Source organism: Athene noctua, chromosome 1 (genome assembly GCF_965140245.1).
Source record: "Athene noctua chromosome 1, bAthNoc1.hap1.1, whole genome shotgun sequence".
Lineage (NCBI taxonomy): Eukaryota > Metazoa > Chordata > Aves > Strigiformes > Strigidae > Athene > Athene noctua.
The window spans coordinates 61340559-61363749 of NC_134037.1; the positions used below are offsets into that span (position 1 = coordinate 61340559).

General features: G+C 40.8%; 1 protein-coding gene across 1 annotated transcript in view; it reads left to right on the plus strand.

Annotated features, from left to right (window-relative positions):
* Positions 1-23191, plus strand: part of RSPO3 (R-spondin 3) — a 61577-nt gene that overhangs the window by 22824 nt on the left and 15562 nt on the right. Inside the window, exons 2-4 of the mRNA XM_074923837.1 lie at positions 11714-11905; positions 13409-13555; positions 15959-16156. Coding sequence (XP_074779938.1) covers positions 11714-11905; positions 13409-13555; positions 15959-16156 — 537 coding nt within the window. The remainder of the gene's footprint in view (positions 1-11713; positions 11906-13408; positions 13556-15958; positions 16157-23191) is intronic.

A 23191-nucleotide genomic window follows, 5' to 3' on the forward strand; every position in this document is an offset into this window, starting at 1 on the left:
TTCTCCTTTGCAGATGAAGAAACTGAAGCCCAAAGATGACAAGGCCAAAACTTGTAAGTTTGGCTCGAGAAGTGAAGCAGCAATCCTTTGATTGGACTCCTAAATAAATAGCTGCATTTTCAGACTTCTGACCATCTGCATCTTCCACAGGCATTCTGAAAATCAGGTTATGTATGTAGGAACGAAGCAGGAGATTAGTTGTCTCACTGGAGGCCCTGGGTTTGAAAATGCAGATGCTAATACTTATAACTTTACAATGCTAGAAAGGGACCATAAGCAGGCAACTTCACCAACCTTCAAATCCAAGAACCCCTGTCTTTTGCTAAAAGCACATAATTCAGTGATGCTGTTAGAGGGGGGTTCAAATATAGGGAAAGACAAAGTAACTAGATGTTGGAAGTTCACCTATTGCTTTTATTCCCTTCCACACTGTTTGTTTCTTTTCTATCTGTACGGGACTGTGTATGTTTGCTTGGGGGGTGGGGAACTGATACCATCACAACCATTTTTCCTCATTTCTAACATAATGCAGACATCTGGTGGTCTACAGATTACATGTTGATAACTGGATCCATCACTTCTACCCCAGGACAGAATCCCCTACACATACAATTTTTCTTGCTGTCACTGGGTGTATGTACTTGTGGGGAGCTGCTACCTCTGTGAGAGCAAATTGCTTGACTTGCTTCATGCAACTCCATGAGGTCAAGGAATCAGTTAAGAAGGATTTTTTCACACTAGGGCACAGTTCAACCTTTCCTTTCACTTATTCCATTTTGGCAACTGCTTGTGTAGTTTTTTATCACATTTTTTCCTGCAGCAGCCCAGCATTTGGAGTGGTGTTGTTGCGGTCATCTCATATCCGAGCACTGTCTCATGGCAGCCCAACGTGGTGCCTCAAGCCACTAGCCACCAGTCAAGCTGCCAAATATTCTTCGCATTGGATGCTTTAAAAATAACTGCTGTGATTTCATGTTTTTCTAATATCTAGGGGATGTTTGGTTTTCACCGAAGCCTAACTAATTGTTGGTATAACTTACATTAGACAGTTCTATTTGCAGTAACAGGGTCTATTTCTATCATTTGTTCTGCATCAACTTAACTTAATTATTTTACAGCACGACAAAACAGAACTGAGCAGTGCTCTCTTCCTCATTAGTGGAGTTATTAGAAAAATGTTCTTCAACAGAGCACTGTTGGAAAGTGCCAAGGATATTTTGCAAGCTGGCTAAGGCATCCAACACCTGGAAAAGTAGCTCTCTCAGGCCACGAAACAGCAAATGGATCACTTCGTTGTGCAGCAGGTTGGGTAGGAAGAGGCGTCTCACAAATTTGTATTTGCACTTGCAGCGTAAGGTTAAATATGCGCCCTCAGAATGATGCTGTGATTCAGCCTAAATTATGTGACTCCTACCATTGTTGTTGGTGAAGTACTCAGCAAAAGTATATTAAGACCAGTCGTTCAACTGTGCATAAAAAGTGTCAGATATCACTTTGGATGTGCATCACCAACATTAAATAATATATCAGACAAATAAAACCCAGTCATCGCTAAAAGTTATATTTCATAGATTTACCATTAATCTTTCCAAATGTTAGGTTAAAATGGTTTTAAAGACACATAAAGTACTTTTTTTCATATTTTTTGCAGTTGTAGAAAAACATTAAAGTAGCTTCAAAACCTTTGGCTTTACAGTTCTTGCTATAAAATATTTAATAACAGTCATGATGCTAACTCTAAATTTCCTAGATATTTAATTCCTGGTTTTATACATAATTATATAACTTTGTTTTCCTTTAGCTAGTATTGTCAACAGGTGGCCTCAGTTTATTTATTTTTTTACTTTAGAATTTCATTTTCTTTTAAATGGAAATTTTATGTCTTACTATTCCTTATCACCTTTACATTGTTACTATTGTTATTTCAAATTAAAGCAACTTGAGGAATCATTGACAGAATAAAATTCTATTAGAACACATCACTTTTTAAAAAAAGAAATATTTTGTAAAAATCTTTGAAATAATTTTGTCAACTATTTTTTCAAATAACTGAAGCCAAGTATTCCCACCAAAGTGAAACAGATTATCGTCTAATCTTCTGTGGACTGTTTAATAAATTTTTGCATTTTATGGCAATTTTACATGAATCCCACTTTTGAAAATCATTGTTAAATAGCATTCCCATCATCCCCTATAGGTGTGATCCTTACAACAGACATCAGAGCAGAGCAGAACATTCATAGAGAGCTTTAATCGATTAATCTGATTTCCCAGTTGCTGCACATCCTCTCCAGGGTATCCTCAGGAGTCTGGAGCACCCTGGCAGCTTTAAGCCTTAGGTTGCAATGGAGATGATGGCCACAGGGGTTGTCTTAGCAGGAAGAGCACAAGTGAAAGCGATCTGGCTTCATCCTGTGTTGACTCAGCAGCCATGGTGAGTGTCTTCTATGCTGGAAGTGGCAGCAAGGGGACAAGAGGGCATTTTGACCTCTGCCCAGACCTCTTTGTGCCACTAACACAGTAGGATTGCTGCAGGCACACTAGCTTTAGAGGGAAAGCTGTGATCACTCGGCTCACTAACTGCTGAAGTCATGATGGCTCTGCCTACCATTTACCTGCACGGTGGCACAGAGCTCGCCTGGTCTGTGCAGCCACTGGCTACACCAGTCACTAACAACACTGTGCAGTCTGCAGCTTCCGTTTTCAAATACAGCCTGTGCATAAGCTTCAAATAATTTATCTAGAAAGTCTGATAGGTCAGCATTATACTGTTACATTAAAAGATCAAATAAAACCAAGCAGTTTTAGTTCATTTAAATTCATTTTCTCTTGCAATCAACTGAGCTGATTGGCTCGTAAATCCTCAGAGAAATGGAGGGACACCACAACATGAAAAATGAACTGTATCCCCGCTTAAGCACAAAATGGACAATAGCCTTGATTTCATCACCAGCACCCCAATAATTCAGCTCAGATACTTCCTAGCATGGCTTTAGCTCGACTGTAAACTGCCTGCTGTGTATCACTGCAGTGATGTTAGATGTATTACAGTTTTGGGGAAGTGAATGATGCTTGGTGTGAGTGCTAAATTTCTTTCATGTGGGGCAGTGTGTGAGGCAGTGAAGCCGGTTGGGAGGGGAAGGCTCAAACTTCAAAGGGAGGGCAGCATGCAGAAGGGGTGATGAAACAAGCCCTAACTACGTGCCATTCATAGTTACTTCACAAGAAGAGCCAGGCACAAGGAGCTGTTAAACCCAGTCAGTTTCTCAGGAATCAGACACCTACTTAAATCTCACCCATTCTATTACTTAATCCCAATCAAAACAGGCCATCCAATCACACTGCCCTCTAAAAATCAGATAACTGTACTCCCATGGACTATCCTAACATCTATTAAAAAAAATCAGTGAAATCCTCACCCCTGTCTCTTTGCAGGAGTTTTGCCGTTGACTTTGGTGAGCCAGGATGTCCATCAGTGAGTCCAAGCTGACTAGTGATGAAGTCTCTTGTCTGTTTTCCATCAGATCTGAATTCCATTTCATATCATAGTGTGCATACTTTGCACTCAAAAACCTTTGACTTCTCTTTTTTAGGCTGGCATGGGTCCCAGTGGCATGAGGGAAAGGTGAAAATAGTTGGGTCATCATTTGCTGAGTGTTGATAGCAAATGCATCACTACACAGCACTACAGCAGAGAAGCAGTCTCTAGAGCTAATATTTTAATCACTCATTTAAACTTGGAATTTTGGACAGTATTTTGTGTCACAGACAGATGCATGGTCTGGTCAGCCTGGAGAATTTACCCTTTTTCCTTTCTGAAAATTTGAGAACAGAGTTTCCCCTTGTTACAAATTTTAGAAAACAATTTTTAGAGCCATTACAGCACTGTGATACTCCTTAGTATCTATTACTCTGGGTTCAAATCTTCATGTGAGACTTGTATTTAAAGAGACAGGTTCTGCTTCAATGTTTGCAGGCATCAGTCCAGAACAGTTCCACTGCAAACAATATACTTCGGGGCTCTTAGTTAGCTTCAGTACGGTATGAATTTAATCGTTACACAGAAAAAATGATTTCATGCAGTACAAACTTTTGATCAGTTACACTTAGGAAAATATACAAAATTGAGAATATATTAAGTAATTGACCAAAGGCACATCTGAGCAACGCCAAGGCAGTGGGCTGGCTTGCTGTCTGTGTTATTAATTTTTTAACGCTATAAACATGGTAGTAGAAAATCATAGCTTCAACATGGGATTACAGGCTTTTGCTGTCTAAACCTTTCTCCCTAGTCCCCAGCATGGAAAGTAAAATCTGTTACATCCTGCTGTTCTTTCTGTGGTTTCTGAAACAAAACTTTGAGAGAAAAGCTCTGGTCTCAAAAGACCCTGTGGGAAATGAGAAACTTGCAAATGCTACTGTAGTTGTGTAATGTTGACAGTATGAGCTGAGTGATCCTTATACAGCTTGGAAGTACACGAGCATCTGTGTAATGCAACAATAAAAGTCTCTAGTATGCTAAAGTAACAAAAAGGGAGAAGCAAACCGGGAGGACAGGTTCTGCTGCCACCAGGACAACATGAGCACCAAGGATCTTTGCTAGAAACACATGAATGATAGATGAAACGCTAGTATCAAGCAGAAAATCAATCAGAAACACTGAATATTTCAAAGAATGAGCATGTGCAATACACAGCTGTGCTTTTTTAGTTGATAGTAGTACATGTCTTTTGCAGGGAAGAGACTGGAGAGTCATGGGAATCACAAAGATGTTGACTTTGCTTTAGAGTTCTGTGGGCATACAAAAAGTGTGAAATCAACTACGGATCTTCATGACAGCATCTTGCATGATTAGAGTATTAAAATACCATCTAAACATATGTACATCAAATATAACCTCTTTCCAAAAGTCACGCCTCCTTTTTTCAGCTCAGCACAGATGCTTTATTTGCAAGTAGCTGAGACTGACAAGTGTCATGATACGTTGCTTATACAACTGTTAGGTTACTACTCTTTATAGATCACATACTTTCCCTTCTATAACAGGCCATCTTAACTAAACAATAAGGACGAGATATTGTAATTCAGTTTTCCATTTTTAGAGAACATTCATAATGTATAGTCTTGAAGGCTGGGTATTTGGTAATGACTACAGCTGACTCTAAAAGTAAGATCTGTAGTTGTTTACAGAATTTAGAACTTGATGTGAGAAGGTATTGCGTGACCTGGTCCTACCTTTACCATCACTACCAGTTTGTGTCAGGGATCATCTTTAGTTCCTATACAGGTTAAACTTCCTGGATCACTTCATTTTGGTTGTGTTCTGCAGTACGTGGGAAAATAAAAAGTCAGTTTCCCTTCTCTCTACATGAAAAGAATTTTGCAGTTTATTTACAAAACTCTCTGGAATGAGAAGGAGCCATTTGTGGTTGCTGTGGCTGATTTCTGTTGTTCTGAAGATGCTAAGAAGCTGCATAAAACTCTGCACTCCTGGTGAGATTTTTCAGCCTGTTGATGCTCTTTCTAACCAAATTCAGGGGAAATGTGTTCTGGCAGCCAGTATACTTAATTTTCAGGATTACTTTGCCAGACATGTGTTTAATAATGACGAGGCATTCCCCAGTGAGATCTTGGCCATTTGGGCTGAGGGCCTCCTTGCTTGTAGACACCACTACACAACAGTTACGGATACTCCCTGAGACTGTGGGACAGTCCCACACTCATGTCTCTGTTGCTCTTTTGAACTGTTGACACTTGGTGAACAAAATAGGTTGGCTTTTTTTCCCTTGGATGGGAAATGTCTCTTGAGGAGGAAAATGTTCTACCAAGCCAGGCAGATGTTTGAGGAAGACTTTTTTTCAGTCCTTACGGGATCTTCTTCCTTCAAAACACAGGAGAACGCTTGAGGATCTTCTTTGTTATGTGTTTTATACCATAGAAGGCAGCAATGCTCTGAAGTAAAATTGAAGTCAGATTTCTCTGGAGGAGTTGCCATCATCTTAGAAAGAAGTCTTGAAGTATTTGTGAAGCACAAATCACAAAGAGAAATAGAAGATGTTAAGCCTTTAACAGTTGACTTGTAGATTGATGTTTCCTCTTTGCTCCTTTTGTGGTTGCCTCTCCTTTCAAGGCTACCTCAGACTCCTGTAGACCCAGGGTAGGCTGGATGGAGTCTACAATCCTCAGCTATCACCACTGGTTCAGTTTCATCCCAGAAAACTTACTGCAAATCCAACGTAGCAATTGCCATGTATGGGTCTTTCTTCCCCGCAAAGCCCAGCTGCTGTCCCATCATGACACAGCAAGTCCTTTGCATCCCTGTGGGTGTTTTAAGGCAAAGTGATCAAACAGAGCTTAGCCTGCAAGACTGAGCTCAGGTTTCCTCTTCACCCAGGCTGGCAATCTATTTAGCAGTGATAATACAAACTTATTTTTAACCACGTGTACTTTCTCACCAGTGCTGTTCCACCACTCCTGGACTTTCTCCTTGATCCACACTGCATGTTTCCTACACGTTGGTTCAGTTTTTTTGCCCCACCATTGTCTGTTCCACTTTTAACACATTTCCACACAGAGAAACACTGTCCAAGAAAGAGTCTGAGGAAATACACTGTGGTTTTCAAACTGAATTCCTTAATGACTTTCTCATTAGAAGAGCTCACTAACAAATGCTGTTTGTGTTTGCCGAAAGGATGGTCCTCATGATTAAGAGTAGTTCTGCTTTACATGAAGTATTGTCAGGCCACTGCCACAGGCAGCTGCTTTGCACTAGGCGAGAGAGAGAGAAATGAACACCAGTGAATGCACAGAGTGATCAAGAAACATGAGAAACCATGGGATATCCTGTCCCAAATTCCCCCCGCCAGAAGGGCCGGTGCCTGCATGAGTGCCACGTGGTGGGTAAAGCTGAGGCAGGGCCTGGGTCTCACGGCGAGGGGCAGCCCAACTGGTGAGGTTGAATTCCAGAGTGGCTCTGCTGTGAAAATATTTCCTGTGAGAATGCACAAGCCCAAGAAACCAGGAGCAGCAGCAGCTCTCTTAGCAGGGATGGATTCCATTTGTCTAGCATATCCATTTCAAGAGCGAGCCTCTAAACGCTCTTCAGCTTGTTGCTGAAGAATGGTGATGAGACAGTGCACCTCAGCTGCAGTAAATGGGTGAAGAATATTCTTCTACCCTGAGCTTTTCCCCTGTCTGTCAGAACATACACCCACCTGAATTCTTCCTGCCCTTTCTTATTTTCTTTTTTTGATCTCATAAATTTTAATCTATGTATAAATTAAAACTGATAGAAAAATTTCATTGCAAAGGTTTTAAAGTTTATTTATCAAAATCTCCTATCGCCTCATCATTGAAAGTTCAGATTTAAATTTAGCTCCTTGTCCCTAACTTTCTATTTTTAACAGAGAGACCACAACTCATTGTTTCCAGAGCAGGGCTTTGGAAAATATTCTGAGAAAGGAAAATCCCCAGTGATTTCATTTGCTGATGAGGCTTAAAACTAATATCTGGACAAACAGCTTTCCCCAAAAAAGGCCTCCAAGCCAAAAAGGGCTTAAAGCCAGGCAGAGGAAGAGAATAGTTCAAGATGAACTTAGTGTCTTCTCTGATGTCTACTATCTAGGTTGTATAAAAAGAAAAACGCAGGGATAGATTCTGGTCCTAAAGCCACTCACAAGCCTGGACAAACATATTTTGTATCTGCTGAGTCAGCAGGCCTGGCTGACACTTGTATAAGAGATGGGGAAGAACTTGTCTGTGGGTCTCTGTGCTCCCACCACTTGCTTTGCCCATTGCTGTGCTGCATTTTCCATCCTTAAGAGTCCAGGATTTCACTGTGCTTAGAGAGTATTTGAATACAAGAGGGCAGAGTGCTTGACGGCTGGTAGGGCCATCTCTAACAGCAAACACTGCTCCTAACAGCCCATGCGTAGAATAGTTCATCCTCATCGAAGTCAGTTCTGAGGATTGTGCAGAATTTTATTTGTCTTCATAATGGACCTGGTTGTACCAAAAGTCAAATGGTTACAAGCTAGAGCATTTCTTGGACCTATTTGCAATGCTAAAGCCCAGACGTCCTGGTTCTGCAGCCAGAGCTTGATCCACGAGGCCACAGTGCCTGCCCCTCTGCCAAGAGACTGGACCTCTCTGCCCCGCTTACCACATCTAAAACTTGTGGCTAACAGGAGTGGTCTGCACTCTCCTAGTGCTTTTTCACCTGTAGACTTCAAAGCATTTCTTAAAGAGGAGATACATTACTTACCCATTTCTTCTGTTTACCTAAGTATAGAAATTTGAAGCAATGCTTACACCAGGTGTACCATGGCCGGATTTCACCAGATGGAATTGATGTTCCCAGGTTGTTGCAGCACATCACTTAAACTCTGAGCTCACATTGTCTGCTATGGGGAAAAAAAGGAGTAAAACTTCTGGTGGCTTCCTCATAGTTATGGTGTACAGTTGCTGAAGTGCTCAAGATCTGCAGGCACTAACACCCTGCTGTAATGAGAGAGGAATAATACGGGCCAGTTCTGTACCCAGCACTTATAAGTTCCCTCCCTGTGGCAGAAAGATGTTTCAGAGCCTGAGTTTGCCCTGTTTCCTTCTGGAACCCTTTTTTTCCCACTTGGCCTCTTCAGGAGGTGAGGGACTGCCCCCTACAATGCAGGGATCAGGCAAGTGCCTGGATCTGAACTGGAGATGGAAGAGGCTGAGAGGAAATAGGAATGAGGTCTTAAGCTGAAGCTTGGAGATGCCTTATTTCAAACATGCTAACTCATTTTCTATACACAAATATTTCTCTCCCACCATTTATTTTCTCATGGGTTCAATGACAAAACCCAGTGCTGTGTTTTCAAACAGTACAGATTTCTGGAGTTCTCGGCTGTCCCTGCTTTGCTTCTCGCCTGAGCCAGAATAAGGGTCTACCTAGCATTCCGAGCAAGCACAGTGAGAGCCAGCTTCATTATACAAATACAGGGCTCAAAGAAATTTCAGGCACAATAGGAGACAATCAAAAAAGGATCCCCTTAATAGCTTATAAGAGACAAAAAATTTCTTAATTTAAAATTACAATTCCGACTTTTCAGTGAGACTTTTGCTCTATGCCTTTCCAAGAACAAGAACACGTTTTGCTTCATATGTTGAGTTTCAATGTCATGAAATCAACCTTTAAATGGAACTTGAGTTACGTATTTTAACTTATTCTTTACTCTGGATTACTAACAATATGATTCCTCATTTGGAACTACAGGCTTTCTTTTTTTGCTGTGTTAGTTGTATGAGATGTATCTGGGATGCATGAAAGGAGACAGAAATTGTGAAAAGGGATAGGAGTACATTTTGGTTTATACTAAATACTTCTGGAGTTAAAGGGGAGATGGAAATTGGCCATGTAATGGATCTTAGCTATAGAGAATTATCTTCTTTCGGTAATAAAGTATTGCCTGTCTCTAAGGTTCACACACACAGCTTGACCTCGAGCAGTTGCACATAATGTTTTCTCTGTCAAGAGAATCTATTCATAATGACGTGCCACAGGTGCTCACACATAATATGTTTCCCATCAAAAGTGATCATCCATATTTTATATAGCAGCTTTGATGACAAATATTTTGTACTTCAGCTGCTTTCTCTTTCCTCTGTCAGACTTAATGAAGGAAAGTCACAGATAGTTTTTAAATAATGTCAGCTTCTTAGAACACATTACTGTGTCTGCCTTTGAAAGCAGCTTCATACAAGAGCCACAAGACAGGGGAGAGAGAGACGAGGACATTTTAATTTACTTAACTTTAAAAAGAAAGACAATTTTTCAGGCTCTTAATTTCAAAATCAATATACTCTGTATGTTTTGAATCTTCTCAGAAAAAAATATGCTATACTTATTGAGCACTCAGTATTGTGAGAGCCTAGTGAAAGCAAGCCTGATAACTGAATTGGGACTGCAGCTTCTCACTATGTGGGAAGCCATTTATTCTCATAGTAGTGGTGTGTCCTGGTAGTAAAAACACTTCCCTCCAGGTTGTTCTACAAAGTGCATGCCTCAGAGGGCACAGAGAATTGGGATCTTATATTCTCATTGAAATTGTTTGCCCACAGCAGGGCCAAAGTTTGTTCTTCTCCTATGTGTCCAGCCCTACTGAGACAAATAACTCTAGTTCTTCATTCTACTAATGAAAGAGGAAAAGTGAACTTGAACTCCCTTTGAGGTTTCTCAGATTGCAGGACTGGTCACCGAAACCTCAGAGCATAGAGGACTGCTTTTCCCATTCGTGGGCCATGTCTTTTCTGCCAAAACTGTCAGTGAACAAAGTATAGAGGTATTCCTGAACTACCCTACCACCAGGCAAGCTCCCCTGAGCTAGCAGAGTGTGGTGGCTTTCAATCTGTAAGCCATGGATTCATATGGGCTTCTGGTCTGTCTCCAAGGGGTCCACAGAAGGGAGCTGACAAAAGCAAGTTCATTGTGTGTGTAAGATATTTAGCAGTGTCTTCAGATAAAAATAAAATCAAAAAATAGGCAATCAAATTATGGCACATGCATATTTATAAAATTATCACTGGCCTGAGGAGAAGGTGGGAAAGGGAGCCAATAGGATTTACAAATAGGATTTACAAAGGTAAATGAGGATTGGATTTCTCTTACATATGAAATATAACCAGATGTCTCAGGTTGAGAGATGAAAGTCAACACTTAGAAAAATGCCTAGGTTTTTCATACAAGACAAGACCAAAAAAGAAGGAACACAGGGTCTGGAGCTATTTGATGTTTAATTATTTTTCAGATCCAATTCCTATTTAAGAATGCAGTCAAGAAGGAATTAAATGTAGATAATAACTTCTAAAGTACAGGAAGATGCAAAACATTATTCACTACCACTGAGAAGTAATACACTGATTAATGTCTGCTACTGAAAAGATAGTCTGCAATAGCATCCTCTTTCCTGCTACCCCCAAGCCCCTAAATAAGAGCTGGATAGTCTTAAGCAGTGAGTGCATTAAGTTTTCCTTTCCTCGTCTGAAGAATCAGAACAATTCAATTGAAAGGCAAATATAATCCTACCTATGCTCCATGCTGGGACTGGAGCAGGGTAAATGCCACAGTTAAGTCTGAACATCAGGTTGTAATTGTTAGAGATTAAAAACATGCCAGAGAGAACATTCCAGGAAAAGAAGGAGGGTGAGAAGGATGGCTCTCCTGTGTCTTTTTATTAAAGCAAATTAGCATCAGATCTTACAAGGGTATATTCCTGCACAGCAGAACTTAATCAAATGGCATTTAGTGAATGAAGAAAATTATACACTAGATTGATTTTTAATCATCCAGCTAGGAAAAGCAAAGATAAGTGAACATGTATTTATCTGCTGAGCCAAGTGCATACAAGGCAGAAAAGCCACTGAAAATAAGTAAAAGAAAAATAACTGTTCTCTAGGATGCTGCTGTTCCTTGGAATCTAATTCAAATATAATTTGTTGTTAGCTATTTCTGCAAGATGTGAGCACATCAGCCGAGCTTCTCATTTTTATGCAGATGAAATAATCTCTGAAATGAAATGTCAGGTCATAAGAGACACAAGAAAAAATGAAGCAATCTTTAAGAGCTGTCAGAGAGGTCGATGGTCCACCCTTCCAAGAACAGAGGAACTATTATTTCATGGTTTTGTCTAATATCTTGTTCTCTCACCATTTTTTTTTTTAATGCTTGTCTTCTCAGTGCATCCTAACGTGAGCCAGGGTTGCCAAGGAGGGTGTGCTACATGTTCTGACTACAATGGATGCCTGTCATGTAAGCCCAGGCTCTTTTTCGTTCTGGAGAGGATTGGGATGAAACAGATTGGAGTATGTCTTTCCTCGTGTCCAAGTGGATACTATGGGACACGGTATCCTGACATTAATAAGTGTGCAAGTAAGTGCTGGGGAAAGGGGAAGCGCATGGATTTGTTTGCTCTCTCTTGAATGCTGCATCCCATTAGGAGTCGTCAACAGAGAAGCAGACAGACAGGCCGAGTCTTTATTTGTTCGGTTCTTTTATAGTACTGCAGTAAATATTAACCTGAGCAATAAGTTAAGGTGAAGGATCACAAAACGGCCTAAAGCTCAGGGGTCCCAGCTCTGCGTGAATGACCTGCCTAGGACCCAGGTGATGGTGTCCTCTACACCTCCATGAAAAACAAAGGGCAGTGCCAGTGCCAGTCACTCCTCCAGCCACAGGAGGGAGTGACGGCAACTCTGAAGAGCGCTGGTGGAGGGACGCTGAATCTCAGTGGCTGGAGCTATTTAACCCACTGCCCTTACCTGCCTGGCCTCTGCATCAAGGAAAGAAGATGGCAGGTGGCATTCTTTGGAAATGCAGTTTGCCCTGGTCTCATTATAGCTGGTCTCACACTCAGTGTAGTCCTCTAAATGCTTGTAGCAGCTGCCCAGGTTTCAGCTGGCCGGGTTTCAGCCTGATTTGGGGAAAGTTACCAATTCATGTGGCCTCTGGGATGGGAGACAGAGAACCCAACTCTATTCTTTACTGCGTGGGCAACATTTTGACCCCACTATGTATTTTGAACCATAAATGAACTGGAAAAGTTCGCAATGTCCTCCCCACTCCTCTTTTTTGTTGTTGAATTCACTGTTTTTAATCCCACAGGTGATATAAAAACATAAGAGCGGCGGCCAAGCAACTCTCCCAGTTTTTACCTGGTAATAAAAGTTATTTAATGAACGGACCCCAGAGTAAAGTCTTACACAGTAACTTGACACTGTAAAGTATTTGCTCACTTTTTTAGCAGTGTGTGGCCTTGCATATCAGACATGAGCTGTGCCATGCACAAGTTTTTATTTATTATTTCTTTTCAAAACATCTGAGAACTGGGAAATATGCCACTAATGCCAATTTGGGTAGTCATACAGAGAATACATGAAATACTGCAGAACAACTGATTGAATATAAGAGAGTCGTTTAAAAAAATCCAAGAAGATGATGATGCAGAACAGTCTTAAGCAGATTCTAAATTCTGTCATATTTTTATTTCTCCTGGATGAATGGAGATAGATAGTGTGGAACTGGCCCAGTACCTGTGCTCTGTGGGGTTAATCTATGCTGTGTCAGTGTAGGGCTGAAGCAGTATATTGTAAATCTGATGTGCTGTGCTCTGTCTTCTTTTTGCATAGGTCTGCAAGAAGACAAGCAGTGTGAGGTCATTCAGCATCAGGCCATCCTTATTAAATCCTCACTTATGCCAAGGTCACTTGTGGCTGGCCTCACTGTGTGCACAGGCCATGAAGAAGATCTAAATAAAATTTTCTTCCTTTGAAGATTGATTAATATTGCTAGAATTGTGTGATTCTGGTATATGTGAGAGAGCCCATGGCATTTTGTGGCAAAGAGAAACAACATTGTTTACTGTTTGCATTTCAGAATGTAAAGCTGACTGTGATACCTGCTTCACCAGAAACTTCTGCACAAAGTGTAAAAGTGGGTTTTACTTATACAGTGGAAAGTGCCTTGAAAAGTGCCCTGATGGGCTGGAAGCCAACAATCACACAATGGAGTGCACTAGCATCGGTAAGTCTGGTCCCCCCATGTCCTGCCTGGTTTTCTCACAGGGGATGGGGGATCTAAGGAGGGCATGAACTGCAAGATCAGTTACACCCCCAGGGAAATGCAACTTAAAATTAAAATGTTCTGCATCACAAGATGTATTCCCCAGCACAACAAACTCAAGGTATTTCCCCAAGCCTGCCATTTCACAAGAAGCACAAGCTCGGTTGTGCCTCACAAACACAATCCTGATGCTAAGGGCAATTCTGCCTCAGGAAATATGGCCTGTTTGGTCTGCCCTGAGGTAGAATGACATCCATCTCTTACTTGCTCTGTTACAGTGTTATGCAGCACCACTAAGAGCAAAGGTTCAAAAAACCTGAGCCAGACCCCACATGTACCTGAAAGATTAAAATACTAACTGCTTTGCTTTAGATCCCTTGTGCTACCTGAGCCTTCAAAGCATGTGTGCATCAAGATTTTGAAGCTTACCTTCAAAAAGGTGAAGGCTAGAAACTAAAACATTAAGGAAAAAAAAAAACAAAAAACCCAACAAAACCCCAAAATGTGCATAATCACCTGACCCCAGAAATTGAGGATTAAAATAAAACACCAAATAGCGTAGCACTGTCACTGAAGGAATGAGATTGGCGACACTGGTCCTGTGACTCACTGGCTGCAGAGAAGAGACCTGCTTTTGTATCTCTCCAGCCTCTGACTCACAAGCTCCGATTATTCACGCCGAGGCAATTTTGGAGGTCACCACACCTAATTGTGCTCCATCCCTCTGCCACCCCTCCAGCTGAAAGCAGAACAAGTGATATATTTGCCTCTGGGCTGCTGCAGTTGACACCCCCTGCCATGTGCACGCCGAAGCTGCGGCAAGGTTCAGCTTATTTTAGTACGCCAGCTGTGAATTGTGGTGGCTGAGGGCTGCAAACTGCGGTGGAAGCGGTAACCTCTTCAGCCACCAGCAACCAGGGAGTACTTAGGCGCAGTCTGGCCATGATGGAAATCTCCTCCCCCACAGTATCAGGCACATAGCTCTTGCTGGCATTGCACGTTTTGGAGGGGAAGTAATTCAGGAATAAAAATAATGTACAGTAGTTTGTCATTTTCCTTCTCAAATACATATTAGTTCAGGTGGTAGTGATGGTTTTTATGGTTTTATTTTCAAGCAAAGACTTTAATCTTTGAAAGAAATTCAGGGGATGGTTTTTGTTCCTTGATGGCTATTTCCAAGTGCTGTAGACTTAGCTGCTTTAACAATGAGTCAGTCTCAACTAGGAAAAGCCATTTAAAGCTATGGAGGGAAAACAGAACCTTTTTGTGCACGTGAAGGCCAATTATTTTAACAGGAGAGCTCCGCTGTAATATGAAAAACAAAATGACCCACATGACAATTCACTGGAGAAAGGCTCAGAGATTGCCTGAGGTCAGTTATATTTTTAGGTTTTGAAAAATTTGGAAGTGAATTCTGGAGCTGGAAAAATGTTGAATTATAGATTCCTCCTTATAGAGGGGCTGGAATTCTTTCCTTCTTCAGCAGTAGTTTAACAGTCTTAAGCACACATGTGAACATTAATTAAATATAAATGTTTACTATCTTTTATCACGAGAAGGATACTGAGGAGATGGCACAAAAGGGTAGTTATTAAGAGCATGCTGTTGAGCTTCCAAGGTTACTCCCATTTTTGTCTACACTGTTTGGACATGTGTCCAGCAGCACACTTTTTGAGTTTCCAATAGTACAGGATCAGCATTCAGATCACTGTGGTTTATAAACTGTAACCCACACTTTTTTGAAAAGCTTGCACACACACCCCCCCCCAAACCCAAATTCTCTGCGTTGCCTTATTACAGCTGGTATATGCTACAGATGACGGATCTTTCACTATTTAAGATGAATACCAAGCAATACCAATATCACCAAAGATGCTTGAGTTTTAATGTAATGCCTTTTGATATTAATTGGTCCTTTATAACTCTATTGATTTCCAAATTCAGTACCTTTTAGACCAGCTGCAGCAACTTGACCCAGTGACTTCACTCTCCTTTCACAGAGGCATGGTCAAAGTTTAATTCCACTGAAGTTACAATGATTCATACCTCCACAAAACCAAAGCAACCCCAGAACAAGCCCCAGTAACTGATTTTCCTGAGACCAGTTATGTTGTTGTTGCCCCACTTCAGGAATGGAATTACAAAACAGCGAGTACAAAATAATAACTGGCATAATTATTTGACATTATTTTGTGCCGTATATCCTCAGCAGTCCAATTTCTGGCAATTCACTGCTGCAAATCCTGATTAATTCCATTAACTTTTGCCACTTTTTGGCTGATGCAGAATAAAATTAATGTACCATATGCATTGTGTATACAAAAAGATATTGGCCAGGCTCAGCTTGTCCTATGTTTATTGCAGTGCACTGTGAAGCTAGTGAGTGGAGTCCATGGAGCCCTTGCACAAAGAAAGGAAAAACATGTGGTTTCAAAAGAGGAAATGAAGTAAGGGTCAGAGAGATCGTACAGCATCCGTCAGCAAGGGGCAATCCTTGCCCAGCTACAAGCGAGAGCAGAAAATGTATTGTACAAAGAAAGAGATGTCAGAAGGAAGGAAAAGGTACCACGTTATCATCATCATAATATGAGATTGGTATTGTGCTTGTTTAATAACTCACATCTGAATTCCCAGGCCTCGATTGCAGGCTTCACCAAAGCTCCCATTGATGTGGTGTTCTTTGGGCTGGAGAGAACTGTGCCCTTGCCTGGAGTAAATAAAGTCCTAACACTGCTCAAGAAATGCGCTTTGTGTGATCTAGAGAGGACAGGGTGGGCTGGATGGGAAGGGACATTCTCTCTCGGTTTTGCTGAAAGAGCTGCCAAGATGAGGGGTTGCATGTGGAGCTCAGAACAAAAAGATCCATTATAAAATATCTCATGGTGGGAGTTGTTGGGTCTCAGGCAGACAAGTTTTGCACTTCAACCATGGGATTCTTCCAAACCAACTCCTAATTCATGCTTCCCTACAGGTAAGACCATAACTCTTGCAATAGCAACACTGTGGCCTCTCTCCCACCCTGAGCTCCTGCTACTAGCTGTGGCTGAACAACGTGGCCTGATCCTGCCATTGCATTTGGCTCATGGAGTCCCAGTATGGGAGAAAGACCACAACACTGCGTGCCAGCCAAGCGAAACTCCACTTGGTTTCACCCAATAAGTAAGATTGCCAGCAGAACCGCTCCTCCTTGCGAGCCAGCCTGTTGGACTTATTCCCCATCATGGCACCTAGTGAATGGCATCCCATATATTAAGAATGGGAGATGCTTAAGAAGTCTATCAAATCATAATTTATACAATTTCCATACAGTAGAGATTGTTGTTCCATTGTTCCTTTTTCTCTCCTTCTTGCAGAAGGGAAGTTACTTGCTCTGTCCCCAACTGCTCTGTCCTGTGGTTGGTACAGGAGTGTTGATGGAATGTTTCCTTTTCCCCATCCCTTTCCTTTTCCCCATCCCTTCTTATTTCCCACTTTCAAGGTTTCACCCCTTTTGAGGATGAACATCTGTGAGCCAGGATGAGCTGCTGGTACTAAGCACTAACTTACCTTCATATTGTTAAATGCTGCAGATTACTTAGAGAAACATTAAAGGGGCTTGGAGCTTGTAATCCTTTTGAAGGTTGGCTTGTTCCCTTGGGATATACTTCATGAAAAGGGAAACAACATTAGAAGGAGGATCTTATGAACCAGATAGCTGCAGGTGCCTCCCCCTCACCCAAAACTGGCTAGATCTACTGACTTATGGGAACCTATGGGGTAGATGTCACATCCTCCTCCTTGCGTCAGGCAGTGCCTTAAAGAGGTAGAGAAGTGTATCTGCCTCAGGGGAGCAGCCAAGGCAAGCTATTTACGGATTCCCTTATGCTTAGCAACTATGTCCAAATTGTTCATGCTTGCCTCTGCTTCTGCACAGCGGCACAACTTGAAACAGCCTCTCATTAGCCTGCTGTAATTGGGGGAAGAATCCTTTTCTCTCTGCCAAAGCTAATTTTGCAAGAGCTGAAAATATAGGACTGAATTGTAATTTTGGAACCGTGAAACTTTTTTTTTGAGGTGATAATGATGTTGTGTATCTGCTTATAGCAATTTGGCAGTCTCTTCAGATTGGACAGGACATTTAGCTTTGAGAAATGACTGCTGTTCTTGAGTAGTCAGTACTTCATAAGAAACTACTCACGTATTTTACTGTCAATTCTTATTTTATGGGATCTGAGCCAAACCATACTTGAAAAATACTGTGCACCACAAGAATTCATTCAGAATCATGAATCTTTTTCATTTCTTTTCTTTTTTTTTTTTTTTTTTTTTTTTTCTGCCACGTGCATAAAGGTGGGGGTATTTTTCTTCCTTTTGAGCAATTCACATATTATAGCCTGTTTTATACTCAGTAGTCAATTTCTTCAAAACCAATGCAAGCAGATGGAATTTATGTTTCAAATCTACCCACGCCCTTGGAATTTGTATGTATATGCCTGAGAGCCATTTTTGTTTCATATTCTGAAATCCACCACTATATACTTCTCAGTATCCACAAAAGTCTGTCCCATTCACTTTCATACACCTTCACAGGGAGAAGAATGTAAATTTTTTAAAGAAAAGATAATTCTTAATAAAACTGAGGAAATTCACACATAAAGCATTAGATTAAAATAGCTTTAAGGCTTGGATTATGGTGACAAGCCAGGAAACTGAGAATTATGCTGAAAGTTTTCCTTCTGTTCCTACTGCAATGGGGAAATGAAGCTCTCCAACTCAACTTCCAGGCAAATTATCTTCCCTACTGCCACTGTCCCTTATTACACAAAGAGAAACTTCTGTTGCCCTTTGAACAACAGAATAATTGCACAAGAAACCAAACCAGGCTGTGTTCTTATGGTTAGCTGTGTCCAGTCAATGAGTACAGAAGGAGGTAACAACAAAAAAAAGTTTGGGAAAGGGAAGGGAAAGTAAATATGTTTGTATTTACTGTTAAGAAATATTGTAAATGTTCTTTTGTATTGTATGACTCCCCACTGACACTCAGGAATCAGCTTTGGAGTTTAGCTTTCACGGCATCAGCTTTTGAAGTCTAGCAGCAGACCCAGCAGTTACCAACAGTGCTGCTAATCTTTTCTCCACAACCATGAACAGAGAGTTAGCTCGGCCAGCCTCTGCCATTTCCATGTTGAATAGAAGTCTGTGGCCAAGGGAGTTAGGGCAAAGACCACATGATGATGGGGTATGCTCGTCACAGATGCCTCAACAACTTTGCTCAAGAAGTTGAGGTCAGAGACAGGATGTTAGTCAGTTAAGTCGCTGCTATCGCACAGAAGCAAGGACATGTTTCTGGAACAGCTACGCAAAACAAGATAAAACGGATGAAGAGGGGTTTTTTTTGTTTCCATCTACTGGTGTGTCATTAAAGCTTGTGAGATCTATTACAACTCTTTTTTTTTTCCCCTCACTGGCTATAAATGAAGTTTTACCAGGAGGAGATGCTAGTATTTTCAGAATGAACGCAAACAAATGGGAGTAATGAGGATACAAATAGCCCAACTAGCCTAAAAGGTTCTTTTAACTTATTTTAACACTGACGTAGTTATCCCAGTGTGTTCTGATTCCCACGTGTTTCACATACAGGCTCCTTTTGTAGTGCAGTCCCATCCAAACCTCACTGTAATTTATTTCATAATTCTCTTTTAATCACATGATGGTGAGTTCTTTTTAGTCTGTATGACTATATGATTTTAAGTTCCAGTTTCTTCTTCTTCCTATCTTTTCCTCACACTTTTTATTTTGTTCCCCCAGTGCAGTGCACTATTACTTTTAGCATCTACTTGGCTCCTACCTTTCACTGATTGACAGACTTACGTCGAGAGTCACGTGTTTCCTGTAGCCATGTTCATTAATGTCAAATAGATGTACTGGAAAAGCATAGCTTGCGGAGTTCTTCAAACAATGAAAATTATCCATCAATATTATTTATTTGCCTTAATAAATGTGATCTGGCCAAACGCAAGTCCCTTTGGACTGCTGTCTGCAAATGTATGAGATTGACTTCTACTGGCCAAAAGACAAATATCAGAATTGCATACAGAAGTATTTGTGGGGAAGCAATTGCATGTTTTCATGCACAAGTAATTCTGCCAAGAACATTCACCATATGACTTTATATTGAGTCCCAGCTAAACCCCCAGACAGCAGACAGTTTTAAGTGCTTTTAGAGAAAATATCCTGATCGGTTCGAAGAGACTAAAAACACTGACCAAAAGACTAAGTGAATGGTTATGTACAAGGAAGACATCTTAGAAAGCTGAGCATTATGCAAGTGAATAGATAGGCTACATTGGTTACACAGTTGCATTGTTGTAAACAAATAAATAATACATTTCAATTGTTGCTTGTTCATATATTGATTCATTTGCATGCTGGTGGCATTTAGACATTCAAAGGAGTGAACCAATGTTAACTGCATCCAGTTCTGTGCAAAGAGACCAAAGAAAGTTCCTGTTCCTGACAGGCAAAAGTTCAAGCATTAGACGTGAAGACATAGTGGGACCAATGTAGGATAGCATATTTCTTTTTCACTGTGGAGTGTAGGAATTGTCACCTTGTAGAGTATGAAAGCAGGATACTGTTATGAAAGGAAGAGGGGAAACTTTAGTCAAAATTCAGAAGACTGCAACCCCCTGGCGGAAAGGTAGCTTGTCTGTTAATGGTTTGTGCTGTAAGGAGAATACAGATATGCTTTTTAGTGATTTTTTTTTTTTAGTGTACAGGAAAAATAAGAGAGAAAGCAGTGTCTTTGAGATAAGGAGCTGAATTCTAGATACAGACCGGTAAACAGAAGGGTACCAAGGGAACGGGATTTGGTTTTGAGCAGTTTAATGAGGAAGTGTATCTATTTGGGGGAAATAAAGTAAATTAAATGCTTCTATCCTGCACTGTGTACATGTGAATATAAAAATCCAGGTTTGATTTGAATATCTTAGAGAACTGAGACTCATCTCTGTTGTTTATTTGAACTAGTTCCTCCATCCCTTATTGTTATATGTCTGCATAATGCTTCAAACATATTTATCAGGTCCTGACTGAAAATTTCTTTAGGTGGCTATGGTATGAGAAAGGAATCTTCCAAAACCACCATTCATTAAAATCCCAAGCCATTCATTGAGAATTTACTTTAGCTGAAAACAATGTAGCTTAATAATATTAGACAATAAACTAATTTCACTCACTTAACTTAAACTCACTGAGTTACCCACCCTAATGTACATGCTATGATGCCATATAGATCCATGTAACAATGAAGCACAGAAGGCTCTGGAGTCTCAATTAAGTTGCCCCTTTAGTATTTCTTACAAAGAAAAGTTTCTGCAGTTGATCTCCTATTGAGGTGCACTAATTTAATTAACGGTCAGTTAAGGTGTCCCAGACAAAATAGAGAAAGAAAAAGAGAGTCCCTACTAAAACAAAAGATGCACAAGTTGCATTACATTTTAAAATATATGTGGAAGTACAGTAGTGAAGGAAGCCTTTCAAAACACCCAGTGGGAGTTTCACCACTTCTCTGTACAGGTTTTGAATTGCAGCACATAAAATCAGGGTTTAATGATCTTCACAACCCATAGAAACTCCTGTGTAGCCACATAAGACTGGTGCAAGTATGTGTCATGTCAATGAATTTATACATGTGGTAATACCCCTTTTTTTTTCCAAAAAATTCTGGACTGCCAGACCTCTGTGCATTTTGTTGAGCCGTTATCACACTGGACAATCTGAATTTGACATGGATGCAATTTTCTCAGAGGATTTTGCTATCTGAGAATTCAGATAAGGAATGGCATGCTGGAACTCCACTGAGCCTCCTTAGCCTGATGGGATTCACTGCACTTAAACTGGACAGCTAAAAATTAGTTGTTTTTATCAAAGCAAGAGTCATTTTAATGGTGAGGTTAATACTGCACCTGGGGAGGGGGATCCATGACACTGTAAGATGGATTCTAAGAAGGGCAAAATAATTTGCATCCTGAAAGTGCCTGTTTCTTTCCAATGACCGTTAAGGACAGCCTAGGATGAGTAATCTGGACTTCTGTCCGCTAACTTTTAAATTAAAGGGCACATTTTCTCCATCTGCACAGTAACGACTTCGCAACACTAAACCAAGTGCAACTTTGCATCTAAACCAAGGTTAACCGAGGATGACTAAGAAAGATGAATGTGTTTCAGGGGATCCATGGGTCAGACACTGTAAGACAAAAAATAGAGTAGAAAAATACTCATTCCCAATACTAATTTGGTTTAGTGTTGGCAAAATCAGGGTTAGAACAGCATTTTGTTATGTTTAGCGATAAACAGCTAGTACCAGCTGTAGACCTGCTTATTAAGGTGAACTGATCTTTACAGAGCAAGCTATGAATAGTCTGTGCCTACACACTCCACACACCAAAGATAAAAGTCTCTTCCCAGGGGAATGGAGGCCCACACCTGTCCAATAATTCTTCATTGTACTATTTTAAAATATATTTTTCTGATTTAAAAAAAATAATAATAATAACTGGGGGAAATTGTGGATATTTTTGATACTGAGTATTTTTACTTAATCACATTTAAGTCCTAAGCATTGCTATGTGGGAAACCGAAATATTCCAATCACAGTTCATCCCAAAAGTCACATCCTCTCCCTCATGTGTAGCTCAGTGGCATTTAAAACAAGAGTGCTGGAGCATGTGAGTCAGGGACACATCACAGTGCACAGTTTGCTCGTATAACTGTGAGAGATGGGGTGTCCTGTGTGAAGGTCACTAGAGTGGTTATGGTTAATGACCTGACTCCATGGCAGGTCACAGGACTTCTGAAGTCTCAAAATGAACACAAAGCTAATTACTGCAACCCTGTGTTTACATACTGCATACGCCAATGGGTCATAACTCTGGCCTTTGTGAGCCTGAGTTACTATAATTGAGGAATCTGTCTTGTGAAGAGTTTGGTTGTTTATTTTCTGTTTGTTGCTGCCAAGAGGACCTCTCATTTCCTTTCCTTGCAGGGGTTTTGACTCTTTAACTTTAACACATTTCCAGCCTCCAAGAGCAAGGCTGTTGAGACTGGGAATCTGCTAGTTGTAGCACGAAGTGAAATGGCGTCCTGGGGATACCTTGAGCAAGGCAGGGCACGGACAGCACAGGGCTGCTCACTGCCTCAGCCCGGCAGACAGGGGTGCGATCAAGAAAAGACATCTGGGTGAGAAGGGTTAAGAGGGTTAAAAATAGGACCAATATGAGTCAGACCAACTTGTGAATACAAAATAGCTAATAGTAGAGGATGTACTGGCTCTAGAATTCAAGGGCTAAAAAGGCTGGAAAAAGGCATTTTTAAACTTATAAAACACCGTTTTCAAAATTTAATCACAGGCAGTTTTGGAAGACTTATTAGGTTACTACCTGCAAAATGCGACCTTAAAATCTGAACTCAGTAATAGTGTGTTTTGCTACGTTAGTGTTATTGTGAACATTAAATTCTCCTAATACCTCCCAGTTCTGACAGACAACCATGCAAGCAAGTAATACATATATGCTGTGCGCCTCTGCCCATATGGTACCATACACATATGTACACACT